Source organism: Equus przewalskii, chromosome 3, assembly GCF_037783145.1.
Source record: "Equus przewalskii isolate Varuska chromosome 3, EquPr2, whole genome shotgun sequence".
NCBI lineage: Eukaryota > Metazoa > Chordata > Mammalia > Perissodactyla > Equidae > Equus > Equus przewalskii.
Genome location: NC_091833.1, coordinates 34,301,381 through 34,322,792, shown reverse-complemented (window position 1 = coordinate 34,322,792; position 21,412 = coordinate 34,301,381). Strand labels below are relative to the sequence as shown.

The following is a 21,412-nucleotide window of genomic DNA, read 5'->3' as shown; positions in this document are numbered from 1 at the left end:
GTGAGGGGGTGAGCCATGCAGATACTTGAGGATGGTTCTAGAAAATTCCAGAGCAGCTGAGAGACCAGCCTGGCTGAATGAAGTGAGCAAGGGGCAAAGTGGCAGGACAGGAGGACAGAGATCTGATCAGAGGGGACAAGATGCAGGGGGCCTTGGGCGCCACGTGAATGTGAGGGCTTAGCTTGGAGGGCAGGGGGAGAGCTGCAGAGCGGGTGCACACGTCACTCGTGTTCCTGAGGTGAGACGACACAGGCAGACTGGCAAACCACCCCGGGCAAAACCAGGCCACAGCAGGGGTGAGAGAGTGGGTGGCCAGAGACTTCGTGTTGACTTCCAGTCCTACCGGCTGTGGGACACGAGAGAAAGTGGGTGTCAGGGGTAAAGCCAGGGCATTTGGGGCAAACCCTGGAGGACAGGGTTGCCCTCTGCTGCCCTGAAAGGCTGGGATGGAGGTTTAGGGGGAGCAGGTGGTGAGATCTGAGCAAGACTGAAGACCACCCATCCCCGCACCTCTGACTTTGTCTCAGTTGCTTTAAGTTCTGAGACCGTCTGGGTTCTCCTAACCAAGCTGTCCAGCCGCACGGCGTGGGGAGCAGAGGCAGCCACTGTCGGTGTCCACTCGGGGTAGAATTGGCGACGGGGACAGGACAGATCGTGTCGGAGTTCCCTCACCCAGCCCTTGCAACTTCCTTCCTGCCGGCCCCAGCTGGCCACTGGGAGCTGGCTGACCACTCTGAGCTACCTCATTCCCCGTACACCCTTCACTCCACGATTGAGGAAAAGACAAGGTTTGAAAAGGCCCGGAGGTGGCCAGTCGGAGGAGGGCGGTGACCTGGGTCTGATGACCTGCACGCTTGCATCGTTGTCTGCAGGGCCCATTGTGGAGGCTGCCCGGCAGGGCCTCCATTCCTCTGCAGGGCAACGTCGCAGCCTCACCCAGAAGCTGATTCCTCAAGGACACGCTTTCCCCAGCTTCTGTGGCCTTTGTGTCCCACTCATCTCAGAGGCGTCCGCAGGGAAGGCCAGCCTCTCTACGGAGCTGGGCAATGCAGGGCCGTGCAGGCGTTCAGAGAAAGGAGCACTCTGCCGGGAACGTTGTTTGGGAGGGTCGGGCAGGCGCTCCCTGCCCCTTGCACAGACTAACATGAATGGCATCGGAGAGAGGGCCCAATGCAGAGACTGCCACACTTTTTTAAATATCTCAGGACTGGTCTGGGGGCTGCTGAAACAAAGTACCACAAAGTGGGGGCCTTTAAAAAGCAGAAGTTTATTCTCCCACAGTTCTAGAATCTGACATGGGAAGTCAGGTCCACGTTCTCTCTGAAACCTCTACCGGAGGCTCCTTCCTCCCTCCTCCAGCCTCTGGTGTCACTGGGAACGCTTGGTATTCCTTGGCAGCATCTCTCCAGTCCTTGCCCCCATGATCACTGTGTCCTGTCTTCAGGTGGCTATTTCCTTTTTTTTGTTGTTTGAGGAAGACTAGCCCTGAGCTAACTGCTGCCAGTCCTCCTCTTTTTGCAGAGGAAGACTGGCCCTGAGCTAACATCCATGACCACCTTCCTCTACTTTATATGTGTGACGCCTACCACAGCATCGCGTGCCAAGCGGTGCCATGTCCGCACCCGGGATGCGAACCGGTGAGCGTCGGGCCACCGAGAAGTGGAACCCGCGCACTTAACCACTGCACCACCGGGCCAACCCCACGTGGCCGTTTCTTATAAGGATACCAGTCACACTGGGTTAGAGGCCCCTCACTTCAGGATGACCTCGTCTTAACTAGCCACATCTGCGACAGCCCCATTTCCAAATAAAGTCATATCCGGAGGTACTGGGGGTTAGGATTCTACATATTGTTTTTGGGGACACACTTCAACCCATAACCGTGGGATAGGGCAGAAGCCACCTCCCAAACGAGCCCACACAAGGAGATGCAGATAGACGCCAAGAACCGAAGCCCTGACCGCATATTATCCATGTGAAAAAATCAGACTCAGACCAAAATGTTCACCAGCCAGTTCCAGCTTGTCAATCGGGCCTTTGGGGATTCCCCAAGAGGACCCCTGAGTCCCAAACCCAGACCCCTGCTGAGGATCCTATTGGTTTAGGTGGTCAGTGTCCAGGGGCGGTTATCTGTGGCCAGAGACTGGCAGGGCCGTCAACACCAACTGGCTCCAGGGCCACGGGGTGGGCTGGCCTGTTCTCAGAGAGGGGTGGATGCCAGGCGAGTGCTCTTGGGGTCCACTGTAATGTCGAGTGATCACGGAGAGGGGGGAGGCGCATGGCAGCAGACAAGAGAGATGAGTTTCCAGGGGCTCATTGCTGCCTGACACCGACATTCCTGCCACTGAGACCCAGCCCGGACAAGGGACCACACCAGGACAAGGGACCGCTGCACCTCACAGGAGCACAGAGAGTGTGATGCTGGAATCACCATTCTCTCCACGTTTCCTGGACACATATTCCAGCCCCTGCTGGGAAAGAAAGTCAGAGGGTGGAGGCCCAGCACCAGCCAGCCTGTCCGCTGGCCAGAAGGACACGTTCTGGTCGTGCACTGATACTAGCCGAAGCTCCAGTGGGGATGGGGCTTCACCATCGGCCCCTCCTACCTACCCGGGGGGCCAGAGTTGACACCTGAAGAGGAAACTGAGGCTCTGAGAGCTGGGTGGAGTCCTCCTGGAGCCCATTATCCACAGCACAGAGGCAGGATTTGAACCCAAGGCATCTGGCTCTAGGCTGAGCTCTTTTTCGCTTTTTGGTAAAATTCCACATAACATAACATTAACCATTAACCATTTTAAAGTGGACAACTTAGTGGCATTTAGCACATTCACAATATTGTGCAACCACCCCTGCTATCCAGTTCCAAGACATTTCACCACCCCTGAGAGACCCTCAGTCCCCATTATCAGCAGTCCCCACCCTCCTCCCCCAGGCCTGGCAACCACTAAGGTATTTCTGTCCATGGAGTTACCTGTTCTGGACATTTCGTATAAATGGAACCATACAATCCCATGTGTCTGGCTTCTTTCACTGGGCATAACGTTTTCCCAGTTCTTCCATGTTGTCGCATGTGTCAGTGCTTCATTCCTTTATACGGCTGAGTAATAGTCTATTGTTTGCTTACCCCACTTGCTATTTGTCCATCTACGTGCTGGGGCAGGCCAGAACTCTCCAGCCCTGTCTCCTACTATTGCCTCCTGTGTAATCTCCAACAAGCTGGGCACCCTCTCTGAGCACATCAGCAAGGCCAAGCTTACGGACAGAGCTGAGAAACGACGTGTCACCCTAAAGTGGCCAGTGCCTGAAACATAAGCAAATTCTTCTTCTTTTTTTTTTTTTTAACTTAATTGAGCCCTAAGTGAAAACTCTAGCTCTGTAATCTCTAACTTTGCTTCTAACCATCACTCAGAAATTCCCACGTGGATTCGACCTGGAGTTACAGACACTATTACCATTTCCACCATATGAACTTCAGAAAATTGGGTGATCCTGCTGAGATTTTAATGAATCTGAAAATATTCTGTGAAGGAAAGTCACGAGTCTTTTTTCTCCACAGAATGGGGATTATTCCAATGAAGGGCAAGGAAGCTGCAGGGAGCCGCCAAGAGTAGCTGAAATAAAGCTCTCTTTTAACCAGAAGAATCCACGTGCTCGTCAGCCTGGTCCGGGAGGGCAGGTGGCATGATCGCTTGTGTAGGAGCCACGGTCAGTATGGCTGCAGCATCACAGCTACGATTTAAGGCCTGCCCTGGGTCTGAAGCTGGGCTCAGCCACTTACTGAACTTACCGAACTGCCTTATTTCTCCAGCCACAAGTAGGCAACACCAATAGGGTCTAACTAGGGTTGTTGCAGGAATTAAATGACATAAATATTCTTAAGTCCTGGCCCAGGCTAAACACTCAACAGGTGGTCACTATGCACACACATCTGCTCAGAAACAGAACTGAATTTCGGATATGGCCAAGGGCAGTCCCACCTTTTCAAGCACGCAGACAGGAAAAACTAAAGGTCAAGCACAAGAAAAGCGTGGCTTTTAAAAACAAATTATCAGAAGAAGAAAGGACACTTGCTATGTGAAAAGAACACAAACATTTCTCCCCTCAGCCTGAGAACAAACACTGCAGGCAGCCACAAGATGGGGGAAGCTCCCACATCAATGAAGGATTCAGCAGGTCCGTTTCTTCCTGAGAAAAAGAATGAGTTCAAAAGACAGGCAAGGATCTAATGGGACGATAAACACTCAGGCCGTCACTCGTGCATTTTGCAGAGTGAATAAACCCCAACCTTTGGGTAGAAAGAAGACCCCACTGCAATTGGCAGACAGAGAATTGTGCAACTTCCTCCCATCCTGATGCTCAGCCTCCCTGCTGCCCCATTGCGGTTGCTGCAGATGAGACAGAAAATAATGCAACTTAACCTGGTTGGACAGGGCAAGCTGCCAACCTCCCCATTTGGGCGCTCTGGGAGATACATGCACCTTACCTCATTTAAACCTCGGACGAGCACCATTACTTCCCCATCGCACAGATGCGGAAGCTGAGGCACAGGCTGACCCATGGCCACACTGCTAGAGCTTCCTTCTTAAGGCAGCCACTAGCTGCTCCGCACACATCTAAGGTAGTGCGATTCTGGGTAGGCTGTAACAGCAGCGTCACCGACCAGGGCAACCAAATGCAGGAGAAAAACATTTCAAACACTGTAGGATTTGAGCCCACTGTCTGTCAGAGCAAACGGTCTGTCTGGAAAGCAGAAAATCGCTCTCTGTGTGTGTTTCGTGAATTTTTTTTACCTATAGAAACAACAGTCTCGCTTTAAGTTAAACACCTTGGTGATGACTTTTGGTTGGGACATTTGTAAGAGACATTGAAGCCACTGCTGCTGTTGAAAGATTTTTAAGGCCATTCAAGTCTCCCTGGGCAAGGGGACCAAACTTTTCTTTCCCAGGGCCAAAAACAGTTTGTCCCTCCCTACAAAGGGCATGAGAGACCAAGCCAGGTGAGCAGAGGGGGACTTGCAGAGGCTCCTATTTCACAAAGAAGAGACGCAGACCAGGGTCAGGAGTGGAAGGTGCAGTTCGGTTCGGAAAGAGAGGCAGAACCGAGAGGCTGCTCACGTGCTCCGCGGCTAAATTTTCTTTCAACTTTGGGGATCTGTGAAATGGGGCTTCTTAAAAAGATGAACGATGGAGAGGGAGTATATGGTCACTGTAGAAAGTTTAGAAACAACAGGGAAACATAAAGAAGGAAAAAAGATGTATAGAGACCCCCCCCCCCTGCACCTGGAGATGGCTGCGGTTACTGTTGAGGTGTATTTTTCATCAATTTTCCAGCCATCGTATAGACACTATTACTCCTGCTAGTGGCTACTATTTATTGAGTTGTTCTTTTGTGAGAGACACTGTCCTAAGAGCTTTGTATGTGTCAGTTTATGTGTATAGGTACTATTGTTCCCATTTTATAGCACATGAAATTGAGGCGCAGAGAGGTGCAGGGCCACCCACGTGCCTGCTGCTGGTATGCAGTGGGGCTCAGGCTGGGACTCAGGAAGTCTGACCCCTGAGCCCACGGTTTATACTGCTGCCATGAAACCCCCCTCCACGTTCTCTGCCTGGCCCAGCTCCACCCCTCCCTCCCCCGGAGGTTTATAGAGATCTGTGCAAGAACAAAAAGCTCCTTTTGTCCATCCACCAGTAGATGGCGCTCTTTGCTAAGACTAGAGTCTTGGATTTTGGGTAAGGAGTTTTAGGACTTTATTCAATCTTCATTAGGAAAGTCTGAGATGCATATTTATCAAAGCAAATTTGCAGGAGGAAACCGAGGACGTTACCGTATGAAAACCAATCCATGGTGGTGGTGAAACAGTGGGATCTTGGGATCCCGTGGGATCTCAAACACACTCCTGGGATGTTGTCACTCTTTTATCTATTAAGGTCTCCCTGCAGCTTCCCAGGAGCCCCGCAAGGGAGGCGAAAACACTCTACATGCACCTCCACCTCCCTTGTTAATTCTCACCCCGGGAAAGTCAGATTGGACCAGCCTGGTTCCTTCTGACCGGCTCTGCGCGCCCTCGGAGTGTCCTTGGCTTATCACGGTTGTCATTTTATGCTTCCATGTGCGATTATTGATCTCCTCTCTCTGTCGCTGGAGGAGGCACTCACTGTCGTGTGCCTGGAGCACAGTGCCGTGGCTGGCACAGGGGACACACCTGCATGTGTCAGCTGCCAGAATCCAGGTGGAGGTGCTTGGGACCTTGCCTTAGAGCTTTGCCAAATGATCGCCTTCCATGTGAAATCAAAATCTGTCCTGAGATTGTCAAGTCTTGGCTGCTGTGAATGACAGAAACAGAAACAGTCTACATGGAAATAAACCACAAGAAGGGCGGCAGAATGAAGAAAAGTACCTAGAGGTTCAGGGGTCCTCAGAAGGACAGGGTTCCAGCCCACTTACTGGTCAGACGAGTTACATTACTCTGCTAAGCCTCAGCTTCCTCGTCTATACAATGGCTCTATAATCTATAATAACAGCACCTCCTCTATTTAATAAGAATTTGGCCATGGGGGATCGGCACAGTGCCTGGAGCCTAAATAAGGGCTCCGTTGAGTTTCCTCGGCTGTTGGGAGTCCCATCTCCTGCCAAGCAACACCCTCTGAAAGGACGGCAAGAAGAACCAGACTGTTTCTTCCTCCCCCCGAACCACCAATTTGGACAACATCCTGCAAGTTAACACTTGTGCTGTGTGACCTCTCCGCTGCTGAGATTTCAGTGGGTTCTAACATTGAAAATGAATGGCTGGCATGTTGGACGGGGTTTGACAGGGGTGGAGGGAGGGGCTGGGGTGAGGAGAGCCCAAAAGGACCTGCCTTGACTAAACCTCTCTGGGAAAAGGGATTTGAAGTTCTTTCCTTGTTCCTAAGTTTAATCAGCAAGTGTTTCGGATTCTTTCTTGCACCCAAGCCTGGGGTGACTGGTCACCCTGCACCCCCTCTTCTGCCTTCTGATGGCTAGTCACCTCGTTGCCCTTCTTACCTGAGGTGCCTCTGGCATTCTTCAAGAGTAAAGGCTGAGGGGCTGGCCCCGTGGCTGAGTAGTTAAGTTTGCACGCTCCGCTTCGGTGGCCCAGGGTTCACGGGTTCGCATCCTGAGCGCGGACACGGCTCGGCTCATCAGGCCATGTTGAGGCGGGGTCCCACATGGCACAACTAGAAGGACCCACAACTAGAATATACTATGCATTGGGGGGCTTTGGGAGAAGAAGAAAAGAAGAAGATTGGCAACAGATGTTGGCTCAGGTGCCAATCTGTGGAGAAAAAAACAAAGAATAAAGGCTGAGCCCTTGTCCCCTGCAGCCTGCCATTGAATCCTCAAGCTAGACTTGGAGCGGGGTCCTCCGCAGGCCCCTTCCGAGGAGGGCGGGGCCTGGCACGGGGGCGGGGCGGGGCCCGGCACGGGGGCGGGGCGGAGCCTGGCAAGGGGCGGGGCCGGGCCTATAAAAGCGGCACGCATGCCGCTGGCAGCATCGAGGGGAGGCTGCGCCGCCGGAGCCGGCTCTCCGCCGTCGGCCGCACGCGCCTCGTGTCCCGGCCGCCCGCGCGGCAGCATGGCGGCCCCCGCCGCGGCCCAGGAGGAAGAGCGGCAGGCGCGGGAGCGGATGCTGAAGGCCCGGCGCGCGGACGGCGCGGGGGGAGAGGCCGTGACCCTCCAGAGGAGCATTACCCTGGTCAACGGCGTGGCGATAATCGTAGGGTCGATTATCGGTTCGGGCATTTTCGTGACCCCCACCGGCGTGCTCAAGGAGGCGGGCTCGCCGGGCCTGGCTCTGGTGGTGTGGGCCGTGTGCGGCATCTTCTCCATAGTTGGGGCGCTCTGCTACGCGGAACTTGGCACTACCATTTCCAAGTCCGGGGGTGACTACGCGTATATGCTGGAGGTCTACGGCTCGCTGCCCGCCTTCCTTAAGCTATGGGTTGAGCTGCTTATCATCCGACCCTCCTCTCAGTATATAGTAGCATTCGTCTTCGCCACCTACCTGCTCAAGCCGCTCTTCCCCACCTGCCCGGTGCCCGAAGACGCCGTCAAGCTCGTGGCCTCCCTCTGCGTGCGTGAGTACCAGTCCCCGGCCCCGCCCCGCATCCCCCGGGCCATCCCCGCAGTTCTAGGCTAAGGTCCCTGGTCCCAGAACCCACGTGTGTTTCATTCATTCGTTACACATGCTGTTGGGAGTGCCGCAGGGAGACAGACAGCAGGGTCCCTGCCCTGAGCCTCTGCGGGGCGTTCCGCTACCCAGCCAGTCCGTTCAGATTCGTTGGAGCTGAGCAATCTCCCCTGCCTGATGCAAGACCACGTGGACTTGTGACAGAATTTCCTTTCTGAGCTTGGGAGGGAAATTGTGGTTAAAAAATTTTTTATTCCTTTCTGATCTCGGAACTGGTCGATGACGAACAAGCAGAGACTGACTCATTCATACAAAAAGTGTAGTAAGTAAAATAATGCGTAGGTAGCGAATCTGGCTCCTTATTTACCTTTTTGGGGAGTCTCAGCGATGTCACAGTGATGTGAGGGACCCAAAAAGCTTTGGTCCCAATCTAGGACTATTCATAGCAGTGGCCAGCTGAGGACAGGCTAACCTGCGGCTCTGGTGGCTGTGAGATGAGGGTGTCAGGGGTGGTGCCATGGGCTGAGTGAGAAGTCCCTCCAAAGGCAAGATGATGTGTTGGCTTGTTTTGTTGGAATTTTAGTAGTCTAGTTTCCATCAGAGTGGTCTGCTGGTGGTGAGAACGGGACTCTGGGGCTCTGGGTCCCCTTTCAGTGTGGTGGCCCTTTGTGGGGTTTAGAGAGCACTTTCTGCCTTCTCACGTGTGGGAGATAAATGGGGTTGCCAGGGCCCCCCTAGAGCGATGTAGTCCCCCACTGTGACCCTTACTTCACAGATCCACGTGGGTTGGGGCTGAGGTCGTCCTCAGCCGTCATTCCTCTGGGGACCCATGACCTGAGGTATTTTCCACGTGGGTAAAGAGCCTGCACTGAACAAGTGGACAGACCCAGGTTCTGTTTCGAGAAATTGACTGGGACCTCCAGCCTCAGTGTCGGCACCTGTGGAGTGGGGGTTTCTCATGGCCCTGTCTGGCTTCTTGTGAGGCCTTTAGGCCATGGGGTATTGAATGAGTGTGGCACATGGGGACCCCAGTCCCGTGATGGCTGTGACTTATTCTCAACACTGCTCTCTGTCTGGTGTTCCCCTTTAATTAGCATCTTGAGCTGTCCTAGGACTCGCTCTTTTCTGGTTTCACAAAAGGAAGGAAGGAGAGAGTGTGGAGAGAAGGAGGGGACAAGCCAGAGGTGGATGCCAATGTTTCCGTCTCAGGGATGGGGTCTGAGCTGCCGAGATGCCCACTGCACGGGCGTTAGCCTGCCGGCCCTGCCCTCAGCTCCTCCCCAGGGAGTCAGGACAGGAGACCTGCTCCATGTAGGTAAAAGGCACAGATAAGATGTGGGTTTGGTGGCTGTGGGGTGACCCTGGGCCAGCTGACTTGAGGGTCAGTTGGTCAGTTGGGGTGATGACTAAGGAGGGGAAGGGAGACCATGGCAGCACCCCCTCAATCTTCTAGCCGCCTGGCTCGTCTCCATCAGTGCCCGTGACCCCGCCAACCCAGGGGTGAGGGACCCTCCCTGATGTGTCCACCACTGTATCCCTGAGCCTCAAACCAGGCTGTCACAGCAAGGCCTGTGTACTACTCGTTCCCAGTTCGGGTGTCTGGACACCTGCCAGCCGCCAGGGCTGGGCCCCTCGTGCATGAGGCAAAGGCTTCTGGGTGTTTCCAAGGAGCTGGTGCCCCCAGAATCTCGAGCTGTGAGCTGAGTGCAGACGACAGCCCTGTAATTAGCTCTGAAATCCGACTTTCCCAGCCAGACATGAAAGCGCTCCGGCCGCTGAGCAAGTCACGCCGAGTCACGGGACTGGGGCTGAGGCCTGTCAGGGGTACTCCACTGAAGCGCGTGACCCCCAGCAGGGCCGGAGATCCGGGCGGGCATTTCTGACCCTTTTTTCCTTGGGTCACAGACCCCTTTGATAATCCCATGGAATGTGCAGACTGTCTGCCCAGAAACGTGTTATCAGGAGCGTTCACTCTGAACTGCGTGTAGTCATGGGGTTCTCAGACCCCCCGAGGCCCCGGCCCTGTCTGGGAGCCACCTCTGCCCCAAGAGTGGTGTCCTCATCGTGGCAGAAACAGATGGGATGTTTTCTAGCTGGCTCACACTCACATTCACCCCTCTTCTCACACACTCTCCACCCCAGCCTTTGAAATCAGTGTTGTTATCCTCCATTTATGACTAGGGAAACTGAGGCAGAGGTGGGCTGGGAGCCCAGGGCTGTGGCGCTGTCCTCCAGGCTGAACCGCCTTTTGTCATCAGGCATGTGGGAACACATGGCCACATCTGTGGTGAGGGTAGCAGCTGCCAGGGGTCTGGATGGCATTGGTCACCACATCCAGTTGTCTGGTCAGCCAGGGTAAGGACACATGTGGGTCTAAGGTTTGTCTACGTCCCAGACTCCTTGGGAAGCACTTCCCCCCTAACTGTGGAGAGCCAGACTCCTTATACAGAGAAGAACAAGAAAGCTTTTTCTATTAAAATCTTCACTTTGCAAAAGAGCTTCCAGGGCAAGGTGGGCTGACAGCCATGCTGTTGGTTCCAGCTGCCCAGCAGCCACAGGCCCTGTCTCATGCCCATGCTGGCCTCTAGTCCCTGTGCCCACTTTCTGTGACTCACAGCAGGTACTGGGGCCCAAGGGGGCTGTGAGATTCCATGCCCCTAGTTGGTGTGATCTTCCCAGCCCTCATCTGCATTGTTGGCGGGGGAGAGGCCCAGAGGGCACCTGTTCTGACCGCCAGGATTTGCCCCATCCTATTCCCATAACAGGACAGCTGCCCGGTCCAGCGGCTTCCTGGCTCTGATGGTTGGAGTCCCATCCATATCCTGGCAGGAGGCCCCCCCACCAGGTCTTCCTTTGATCCCGACAGGATCCTGAATTTGGAATCAGCTGGCTGGTTAGGACTGATGCTCAGGGCACCCTAGACCCAGCAAGGCAGAAGCGCGGTGGTGGGGGAGCTGGGGTGGAGTTTCTCATGGGCAGCTAGGGTTCAAGACCCAGGTCGAGTGGCCAGAGCATGGGAGAGGGACTTAGGAGACCTGGGCATCCTCATGCGACTCCCCTGGTGACTGCTGTGTGACTTTCAAGTCGGACAACCTCTCTGAGCTCCCTTTACCCCAACTATCAAACGAGAGTGTTGGGTTGGATGCTACACCCATCCTCTCACCACTCAGGTACTGAGGCTGCAGGTTTTCTCTCTTTTTTCTTCTTTATTAGCGTGACTGCTAGAGGAACAGAGGGTTTGGGGTGGGGGTGGGGTTTTTCAGGCCACAAATGTACAAGTGTGTCCCTGCATTTAGCTAGCCATGGAAATTTCTAACCGCTGAACCCCCAGCACACACAGCCTCATCTGTCCTCAGCAGATCGTCACACTCTGCAGTGCCCAGTCAGATTAATAATAATCCTGGATGGGGAGCTGGCTGGCATGCTTGCATGTTAATTCACCCACAGAGCAGGCAGCAGGATTCCTGTTTAGCAGATGAGGAAACAGAGGCTCAGACACGCTACGTAACCTGCCCAAGGTCACATAGCATGTCAGAACTGGGGGCGATTTCAGAGCAGGGAGGCCTCCCTCCTGTCCATCCTGGCTGTTCCAGGGGCCGGGCCCTTCAGGAGCCTCCTCCTCCTCCAGGGCTCCGGCTTTGGAAGAGCCCAGTAGGGTGAGAAGTCACTATCTGCTGGGTTTCCTGCTTACCTGGGCCTTGGTGTGTTGGCAGACTTCAGAGCTGACTAAATCTGCCTCTTCCTGACGTGTTTGGAAATGAATGAGTCAGCCCCGTTCCAGACGCTCAGGCCGGGGTGAACTCTGTGTGGTCGGGCGTAACCCAGCCCCGTTAAAATAGTTAAAAATGGAAAAAACATGGAAGTGCGTATTCCAGGGCTGCTCACAGGAACCTTGGAGAATGTGAGGTGGGCCTGTTGGTAATCCCTTTCTCAGAGATCAGTGAACCAGCCGGGGGGGGGGGGGGGGGGGGCGGGGGTTGAGGGCCAGCATCCCTGCTTGGCCTGAGCTTTGCCGGCCGCCTCTCCTGCGGGCAGCGGCCTCGGACCCTGTACCCAGGAATCAAGCCATCCCCTTTGCTCCTGGGGAGCCTTGGGTCCAACCTCAACAACTCCCGGGCCCGGGAATTGTGTCACATTCCTTCAGTTTTCCAGACTATTGGGAGGGCCCGTGCTTGGTTAGTGGCCAAAGATGGGGATGTGGGTGGGGGTGGAGCCAGGTGTTGACCTGAGCTCGCTCCACGTTCTAGCGCGTTCTGGACGTGAGGTCAGCCCGCTTGGATGGTTTGGGGTGTCACCTTCGTTCTTTGAGCACAGTGAAGGTGAATCGTAGGTCCTGAAGTCACCCTCCAGTTCTCCACGTAGGGTCCCCGGACCTGCAGCATCAGCGTTCCTGGAAATGTGTTAGAAATGAAGATTCTCGGCCCACCCAGGCGTGCAAATCAGAAGCTCTGGGGTGGGGCCTAGCCATCTGTTTTAAAGGCCCCAGGGACTCTGATCCACCCTGGAGTGAGACCCTATCTGTCATTAGGAGGGATGGGAGAGTTAAGGCAGGAAATGAAGAGATGCTGGGGGGGGGGGGGGATGCAGCCGATCGTGGGGGACTGTGCCTGGGGTGGGGCTGATGTGGGGAGAGGGCTCCCACTGAGCCCAGAGGACATCTGAACTCGGGACCAGGGAGGAGGGTGCCGACCAACAAGCCCATGTCGGCTGAGCACCCACCATCTGGGCACCCGTGTGTAGGGGATGGGTTTCGGTGGCCAGCCCTGTTGGTGTCTGCTCTCTTGGCCACCTGGGCTACACCAGCCAGTGCTCCTGGTGCCTGAGCAAGCTCATGGTCACTGGAGCCCGCTGTCCTAGGAGCCTGCCCCCCTGCAGCCAGGGCTCAGAATCCAGATGCCCAGTGAGAGCCACGATGTTCAGCAGGTAGGGGCAGGCTCCAACTCAGCAGGCTGGTTGACTGCCTGGGCCCAGGTCACGGGCTAGGCTCGGCCACAGTGGTCAGCAGGCGCTGCTCTCTGGCCCAGTGCCAGCTGCTGCCCTGGGTGCACCCGGGAGACCAGGCTGGCCGAGCTCCTGGAACCCATTCAGCCTGCCGGCCACTCCTGCTCCCATTTGGGGGCCTGCTGGCTGAGCTCTGGGTAGACCCAAGCTCATCTGCCAACTTCTGACAGCCAGACCCCACCTGTGGGAGGCAGCATCACTCCTGGCCTCAGCCCGTCTTTGTCCCAAGGATGGGTCCTTTTTACGGAGGGCCCTAAAACCGTGTCAAAAAGCACTTTCGTTTTTAAAGACACTCATCTGAGGAACCATGAGTGGCTTCTCAGTAGGATGCACTCGGTAGCGAGGTTCCTGGTCTGGGCTCTATGGGGGCCGTGCATTAAGCCAGGTGACACCCTCCCCTCCCTGCACCCCTGCCCTTCCGTCAGTCAGAGCCTTTGCCAGAGAGGGGCTGGGTCCATCGCCACAGCCCCTGAGGGCTCACTTCATCGGGGACATGGGGACATTGGACGGATTTTCTGATGACTGAGGGCCGGCTGGTACCTAGATGCTGCGGCTCCAGATGGTTCTGGTGGGCTTGCTCAAGACCCTCCTCTGGTGTGTTTGACCTTGAGTCAGGGTGGGAGCGTGGAGCTTAGAGGTGGTCTTCCTCCCCGCGCCCCCACCCCCATCCCCCAGTGCACTGAGAGCTCTGATGATCGAGTCTGAGTGTACAGCAGGGGCTCATGCATTGCTCTTGTTGCCGGGCTCGCACTAGTTTTATCAGCATCCACAAAATCTGAGGGAGCAGAGCCCTGGTCCCTGGGCTGATAAATCTTATCAAGGTTTTACCCTGAGTTGGGGAGGGAAATGGATTTTGATGTGTTATTTTTGTTGTTGGGTTATGTTTGGGTATGTTTGGGTATGATGTGTTATGTTTGTTGTAGGGTTTTTTTTTTTGGTGTTTTTAAATGAAAACAGCCTCCCCTTGCACTTCAAGCCCTCCCTTGTGAGTGGGACAGGCAAATGAGCCAGCACTGCATCTAACACAAGGCTGTAAAACTGGCAGAAAATAGCGTGAAGTTGTTGGCTTGAGAAGTCAGGTCTGGGGGCAGCACCCCGGCAGCTGACAGCCCTGGGTCTGTGAGGAATTATCAGGAGACGACAGAGGGCCTGGAGATGGAGATAGCTGGCGTCACGCCGGGGAGGAGCCTGACGTCCAGTTGGGTCAGGCTGCGAGGGGAGATAACCACCCTCCCTGAGGTGGAGGCCAAGGCTGGGAGGAGGCTGCGGACACACGTGTCAACTGTGAACGGCACTCCCCGTCAGAGCATCTTGTCAAGTACCCCCTGTGCCACTGTAAAGTCAGCATCATGGGGGGCAGGCCCAGATGGGGAAGCAGAGAGAGTGAGGGGTGTCCCGAGTCACACTAGTGGGTAGAGCCCCCCAACATCAAGCACCAGCAGTGGCAGCCCCGCCCCGGACACCCCACACTTAAGGTCGAGGAGGGTCCCAGAGGCGCTGCCCAAGGGGGACCTGAGAAATGACAGATGGAGGAGAGGAGCTGCTGCGGATCAGGGAACTTGTGCTCAGCCACCGTCCTTGGTCCCTGTGGTCCTCTGGGGACGTGCTGCCCTGGTGTCTGCAGATAGGAATCTGAACCCAAGGCTGGGAGCTGGAGTTGAGCTCATGGCCAGCGTGACCAGGTGTCCCCTGAGGCCACGGGGTAAGAGCAGCCCAGGAGACCCGGCCAAGGGGTCTCCCTTCCTTCACTGGGCAGCACTTACCCCCATTGAGGTGCACCTGGACATGAGGATGGGGGTGCAGGTGGAGCCCCCATGGAAGGAGGAGAGCTCGAGCCCCTTAGCAGAAGGACAGTGACTTTTCAGGAGCTGGGTGGGCCCTCCAGTGCAGCCCCAAGACCTTGGCTCATTTGCTGAGGTTGAGCTGGGGCACTCTTGCCAGCCAGCTAGGTGGGCTGTGTTATAGCAAGACAATGATGGGGACAGACACAAACCTGAAGAAGGACAGGCCCCTAGCTTGACCTGTGGGACGAGCCACGAGGCCCAGTCTGCTCCTGGCCATCTGCACACAGCCCAGAGCCCAGCTGCTTTCTGGGGGGCACCAGGCTTTATCTCCCAACCCCAGCTGTCGCCCGTCTCCAGCACAGCCATGCTTATCTGGGGTTGCTGGCCCAGGGAGCCCTGGAGAGGGCTGGTGCCAGCCAGGGTGGCCTCCTGACAGCACACCCGCCTCTACTCAGCCAGCCTGCCAGGCCGGTGCCCTGCAGCATCCCCATCCTCTGCCCCACTCCTGCGGTACAGGAAGTGTGTCTGCAGCTCCCTTCCGTGGAGGGACAGTGATGGCGTGACAGCAGCACACCCTAACATTGCATCTCGGCATGCCTAGCACCTCCTCACGGCCCTGCAGAAATGCAGCAGTGTACCCCCAACCCTGCAGGTGTGGACTCGGAGGCTCAGAGAAGCAGGGCACCTTGTCAGCGTGGTGGGGCCTGACAGCAGGGCAGCTGCGATGCAGCCCAGCCGCGGGCCCTCCTCCCGTAAAAGACATTGGGTCCAGATGAATTCATTTACTTACTGAAGATTACATTTCATTTTGAAATTTTCAAAAAAAGGAACACTGGAGAATAACCCAGCATGTGTTTACTCATCGACCAAAATCAAGGAACACTGAAATTTGACCATAAGTTTCAGTTCTTTTTATATAGAAATAAATACTATGAAGTCCCCTTTGTCCTGTGCTCTGGTCCAGTCCCCTCCCAACTCTGGCCGGCCAGCACCTTGCCTGTCCATGAGCTGGTTATCTTTACTGTCGTGAGATAAGCTGTATTAGTGTGGAAAGAGCCTCTGTCCAGACTGGCTCTTTGACACCTGCTGGGCAGGGCCCAAGACTTTTTGGCCGGCAACAGCCGGGTTGGATCTTGGCCCGGGCAGGGTGTGGGCCCTTTGCTCTGATGGAGGGGCGTTGGGGTGGCACAGAGGTGTCCTGGGTCTCTGTCCACCCCAGTGATAACTGAGATGAGTACAGTGTCAGTGACCACCACAGTAGGACAGCCCACGGCCTGGGGGAGTCTCAGAGCCCCCCGTTTGAAAGGGGAGAGGTGCTGCTGCTTGCTGTGGGGTGGAGAGACCCCTTATGGGGTGAGTCGAGCAGAGGTGACAGCCAGAGCTGGCTGTGCTCCGTGCCGGCGGCACCACTCTTTTCTGGAGCCTGACGGCAGCAAGCTGCCCGTGCTGAGGGGAGGAAGGGCTAGCCTGCCTGCCTGAGGCCACAGCCCAGAAAAGCCGCCTCCGCACCTCCCCCGCCCCGCCTCCCTCGAGGCATGAATGGAGGAGCAATGCAACAGGGCACAGCCTTGCATCAGCCGGAAGGCTGCTTACGTAGGCTGTGCCTCCTCTGGGAGGAGGGGCCAGACATGCATGCTTCTCAATTGTTGAACCCAGGGAAAGGAAATCTCGTAGTACCCCCGCCTCCTTGCACTGTCAGTGCTATTGGGGAGAGCCGCAGAGACCTTGTCTCACCTTGGGCAGGGGCTTGTTTCCTCTTCTGTGGCAGGAATGGCAGTGCTGGCGTGCTTAATATGGACAGCTGTCTCCGCATTGGTCTGGAGGGCCTGGACTGAGTGTGCACCCACCCAAGAGCCACACAGCGAAGGTCAGCGGTGCTGTTTGCCCTGTGCGCACGTTGGCCCCCTCCTCTGAGCCTTTCCCAGCCCGGGCTCAGCTCCTGCTGCGCACGGTGGCTTCAGTACCATGACAAGGACACTTTTCATGAGTCCCACATTCTCGTGGGGTCATTTAAACCCCCGCCACCCTGAGGGAGCTCCTTTTACTACCTCTGACAGGTGTGGAACCACAGCCTGGGGGCTCAACCAGAGTGCCCCCTGAGTGAGGGCCACGCCGGGTCCGTATGTCACAGCCCTTTCTGTCACACTTGGTGCAGGGGAACTTCTGAGTATTTCAGTGTAGGAACAGCAGCCGAAAGCAACTGCTTTCAAAGCAGTTTTCAACCTGAGCTTTTTTAGTGTGTGGCATACTGTCTTGGTCAGCCATTGCATCAGCAGGAGCAGTAAAGACACCATGAGGGAGAGGAGGAGCTATTAAGGTGTCAGTTAATTTCTGAAAGAGATAAGCAGGTGGCAGGGAGCAGCAAGGCCCTTAATCCTCTCCAGAGCATATGGGAGACAGTTCCTGCTTTTCTTCTCCCTGATCTGCTGGATCTCATCCAGTTAATCAGTGGGCATTTATTTCTTTGGAGCCTATTCCTCAAATTGTAAAATTACATGTCATTAGTTTAGCTGGGGAGAGAAGCCACTGGGGGTCTGCCAGCCCTGGGTTAGTTCTGTCTGGAAAAGAGAAGCGATGAGCAGACCTTTCCAGATTTTCTTACCTTGTTGCAGCCCTCCGGAGAAGCAGTGGGTGTTTGCAGGGCCTTGTGGCCAGGGGTACTTCGCAAGGGCAAGGCGTGCTGGTTAATGTTTCACAACCAGCCGTCCAGAAAAGGCCCCACCCGCACCCTTGCTCACGTCCTGGTGTGAATGTTCCCTGGGCGACTGACTTCAGGCACCAGTGCCAGCAGTGAGCGGGAGCTGGGACAAGCGCGTGCAAGCTGGCCCTCCAGGAGTGTTCCCATCATAGCAATCCCGCAGCACAGAGCGCCTGAGAGCATGCGTGAGTTAGAAGCAGTGACATGGAAAGGGGTCTGTGTGGAGCGGTCACCACCTTTGTTTCAGTATAATTTCATCTCATTGTATATTTACGGAGTTGCCGTATTCACAGCCAGCTCATCAGATCCTGGACACTTGTGGGCTGCTCCTGCCCCCTTGGCTCAGGGCTCAGGTGTCACCGGGGGCCCAGTCTTGCTTGTGTCGGGGTGCATTTGTTGGGCCTAGCTTAGTGAGTCCCTGTGCCGCCACCTCCGCTCCCATCCAGGGAAGCCACCTGTCACTTTTGTCACAGGGCAATTTTCAGTTTTCAGTGTGTGCTGGTGAAGCAGCAGTGGGGTGCAGCTTGCATGTTTTCCTTACCAACTAGGACCACCTGAGCACCCCTGCTCGTGGACCCCAGCCGTGGCGCTCACCTCAGCCCCTGTCTCAGGTGTCAGAATTGCCCCCGTGGTCCCACCACTTGGCTCATCTACTGGATTTGTGCTAACGGACACCTCATCTCCCTGTTTCCTCTGTGGGATTCTAGAAGATTCTCTTTAAAGAAAGGGCTTCCCACCTTTAAGAAGTTTGACAACCTGTGTGTGAACTTGATAAGTTATGCCCACACATTGAGTGGGTGCAGAGAGGCGGACGCCGTGCTCCTGCAAGTAGCGGATTTGCTTTGTCCTCTTTTGAGGGTCAAGAACATGTGGTTCTCAGCTTTGACCTTGGGCCTGAGAACTGTCCAGTTTACTGAAACAAGTCCTGGAGGATCAGAGCCACCAAAGGGGCTGGGCTCCCCCTGAGCCTGTGCTGACCGCCTGTCCGGCAGGACTGACTTCGCTGCCCTGTCTCCACAGTGCTGCTCACGGCTGTGAACTGCTACAGCGTGAAGGCCGCCACCCGCGTGCAGGACGCCTTCGCGGCCGCCAAGCTCCTGGCCCTGGCCCTGATCATTCTCCTCGGCTTCATCCAGATGGGGAAAGGTGAGTGTGGCCTCAGGGCCCCAACAGCTGTCCCTTGAGGCTTTGCTATGCCGGGGGAGGGGTCCCCATCTCTCAATGCCCCCAGCCCTCAGATCTGCCATGATCCAGCATGTCACCCACTCTGTACCCTCACCCTAAATGGGGGTCCCCATCTCTGAATGCCCCCAGCCTGCAGATCTCCCACGCTAGCATGAAGGGGCTTACTCCACTTAGCTGGGTCACACTCCCGGGAGAAGCCGACACTGAGTTAGACTGAATGCCCCCAACAACAGTGGTCCCACAGCTGTTTGAAGGATCTGCCCTGTCTGCTCTGAGCCCCGCCTCCTACCCACACGTGGGGTTGGGGGCTGGGCAGAGGATGGAGCCACAGGGATTTGTGGAGAGAGCTGAGTGCTGTGCCTGGCACGTCGTGAGCACCAGGAGAGGAGCTGTGGCCAGTTTTGTGTTTATTGAGGTGGATGTTGTACACTGGAACGTGCACGAGTCGTCGGTGCTGATGGGTGAATTGTAGCTGCCCCCAGGGGAGACTGTAGAACACCCTAGCCCCCAGTGGAGTCCTTATGCCCATGGACTTCCCTGCCCTGCCAGCATCCGCCATGCTGAGCTCTCCCCTCGTCATCTGCCGCTGGGTCCTGTCACATGTGGGTCACGTGCCTTGGTGTTCAGTGGCAGTATGTCCTCCTAGTGTCAGGCTGCGTTCCTCGGGGATGTGCTATGATATATTCTGTGGATGGGGATGGAGTCACTCCCCGTTTCTGGCTACTATGGAAGATACTGTCGGGGACATTCTCCTGGGTGTCTCTTGGCAAATGGAAGCACTGGTTTCTCCAGGACGGGGTGGACAGCAGACCCAGGGTGGGTGTCTGTGTGGCTTTCGCAAATCAGCAATCCTGCAGCAGCTGGTCCAAGGCAGGTTCTGAGAGCCCCTGCAGAGAAGGTCACCATGAGGATGCACAGCAAGCCCCCACAGCCCCGTGTGTAGGGCCAGGTGGGACCCCGGGCCTCACTCTCTGTCTCAGTGCTGTTAGAAAGCTGGGCTCATGAGAGGCCAGCACCTGTGTCCCCTAGCACACCAGGGGCCTTGCCAGCTAATTTGGCTGGTCCTGGAGGCAGCTCTTGTGGGGAGAACCAGGATTTGGGCCTGGTCTGCATCGCTGTGTCCAAAATCCCATGAGGCACAGGGCCTGGATACAGCACGAAGCCCCGTTCAGGCAGTGGCTGTCATTTTGTGGTAGTGCAGCTTCCTCGCACACTTTGGGGCCGGCCAGCAGTGGATTGGGCTGGTGGAAAACCCCTAATGGCCACATCCCTGATGTGTCCTTGGGGCTTCTGCCTATGATGCCCAGAAACCCATCCTTGCAGTTCTGGACCCGCCTGTGTCCTTCCCCCCTCTACCGGCCACATGGGGCACTGCACTTTCCAGGAACCCAGCATCCGGAGACAAGAGACTGTGCAGGAGACGCTCACAATCCAGGAGAATTGGGTGCACATGAGGCTGCAGGGGCTGCCATGGTACCAGCCCTCGCCAGCCCTTTCTCAGGAAGAGAGAAGCGCACAGTGCTTATCTACACTGACCTGGTAAAGTGGAAGCGCGAATCCAGATAATTCAGGCAGACCATCTTTTATTAAATACGTTAATATGTGTGAAGCCTTTAGCACAGCGGCTGGCACCTAGTAGGACCCCAGCATCCATTGGCTGCAGTCGTCATCGCTGAGGGAAAATCCACCTGGTTCCCAGATCTGTCTGTACGGAAGGTAGCCCAGGCCACGGCTGCAGGAGCCTGGCTTCGTCCTGGAAGCATGTGTCTGACCAGCGACTCAGCCCTCGTGAGTCCGGTCACCCAGGGAGTCCTTGATGGACCGCCTGTGGGTGAGCCCGAGGCAGGGCTGGGATGGGCCGGGGTCTGCCTATAAGCCGTGCCTCTTCTGCTCCCCGTGCTACCCCTACTCCAAGAGCCCCCCTGGGACTGCAGGTTCCAGCATCTTCCTGAAGACAGGACTCTATCTTCTTCCCTATTCCTCAGATCTCAAGGACCCCGGTTGGGCTAACTCCCCAGCCTCGTAGAAAGCTCAGCCGGGGAGGGCCAATGGGCAGAAGGAAAATTCCCTCCTGTGCCCACCCGGCTGTCCAGCCAGGAAGGCTGCCGTTTGATGGAAGATTTGCTTGTGAAGGCATTTGCTTGGCTGGCATGTTAGATGCAGACAGATGAGGAATGTCGGGGGAACCTGATTTGTAAAAACAAAGTTTGGTAGGGACAGCAAAGAGCCTTTGTTCAGCTCGAGCACATAATATGTTTATAATTCTGTTGCCGTCGAAAACATCCTCCCCCCGAGCAGTTCCTTTCTGAACTTGGGATATAGTGCAGCGTCTGCAAATTCCTGCTCCCTGTTTTTCTTCGAGATGTATTTTGTTCCCAGATGAATGCTTTCCTTTCTAGAGGATGCATTGTTGCAAATGTTGACCCTTTTCTCTCACAACAGTCGTCTGACTCTATTTCCCCTTGGACGCAAAGCTCTTGGGCAGCCTGCCCGATCCCATGGGTCCTGTGCTGATGGCTGGTGGGAGGGCCCAGTCCTTCAGGCAGGGGCTCAGCTCGATCGTGCCCAGTTTGGCCGCCGGCATCCTGTGTC

The 21,412-nt window shown here is 55.8% G+C and overlaps 1 protein-coding gene and 2 long non-coding RNA genes across 5 annotated transcripts in view; 1 reads left to right on the top strand and 2 right to left on the bottom strand.

Annotated features, from left to right (window-relative positions):
* Positions 1-5,726: 5,726 nt before the first annotated feature.
* LOC139082258 (uncharacterized) lies at positions 5,727-7,417 on the bottom strand. Its single transcript, XR_011538073.1, has 2 exons — positions 7,027-7,417; positions 5,727-6,326 (listed from the first exon to the last, which is right to left on the bottom strand). It is a non-coding gene; the product is annotated as an uncharacterized lncRNA (long non-coding RNA).
* A 92-nt stretch (positions 7,418-7,509) lies between these two features.
* SLC7A5 (solute carrier family 7 member 5) overlaps positions 7,510-21,412 on the top strand; it is a 32,708-nt gene continuing 18,805 nt past the window's right edge. Inside the window, exons 1-2 of one of the 2 annotated variants that reach the window (XM_008508845.2) lie at positions 7,510-8,099; positions 18,656-18,781. In XM_008508845.2, the coding sequence (XP_008507067.2) occupies positions 7,598-8,099; positions 18,656-18,781 (628 nt within the window). In that variant the 5' untranslated portion in view covers positions 7,510-7,597. The remainder of the gene's footprint in view (positions 8,100-18,655; positions 18,782-21,412) is intronic. The other variant, XM_070612471.1, reaches the window with a different exon arrangement.
* On the bottom strand, positions 11,339-17,676 carry LOC139082259 (uncharacterized). 2 transcript variants are annotated; one of them, XR_011538074.1, is made up of 4 exons: positions 17,540-17,676; positions 12,448-12,542; positions 11,844-11,954; positions 11,339-11,616 (listed from the first exon to the last, which is right to left on the bottom strand). It is a non-coding gene; the product is annotated as an uncharacterized lncRNA (long non-coding RNA). The 2 variants fall into 2 exon arrangements; XR_011538075.1 differs by lacking the exon at positions 17,540-17,676 and adding an exon at positions 16,672-16,770 and having other exon boundaries at positions 11,550-11,616.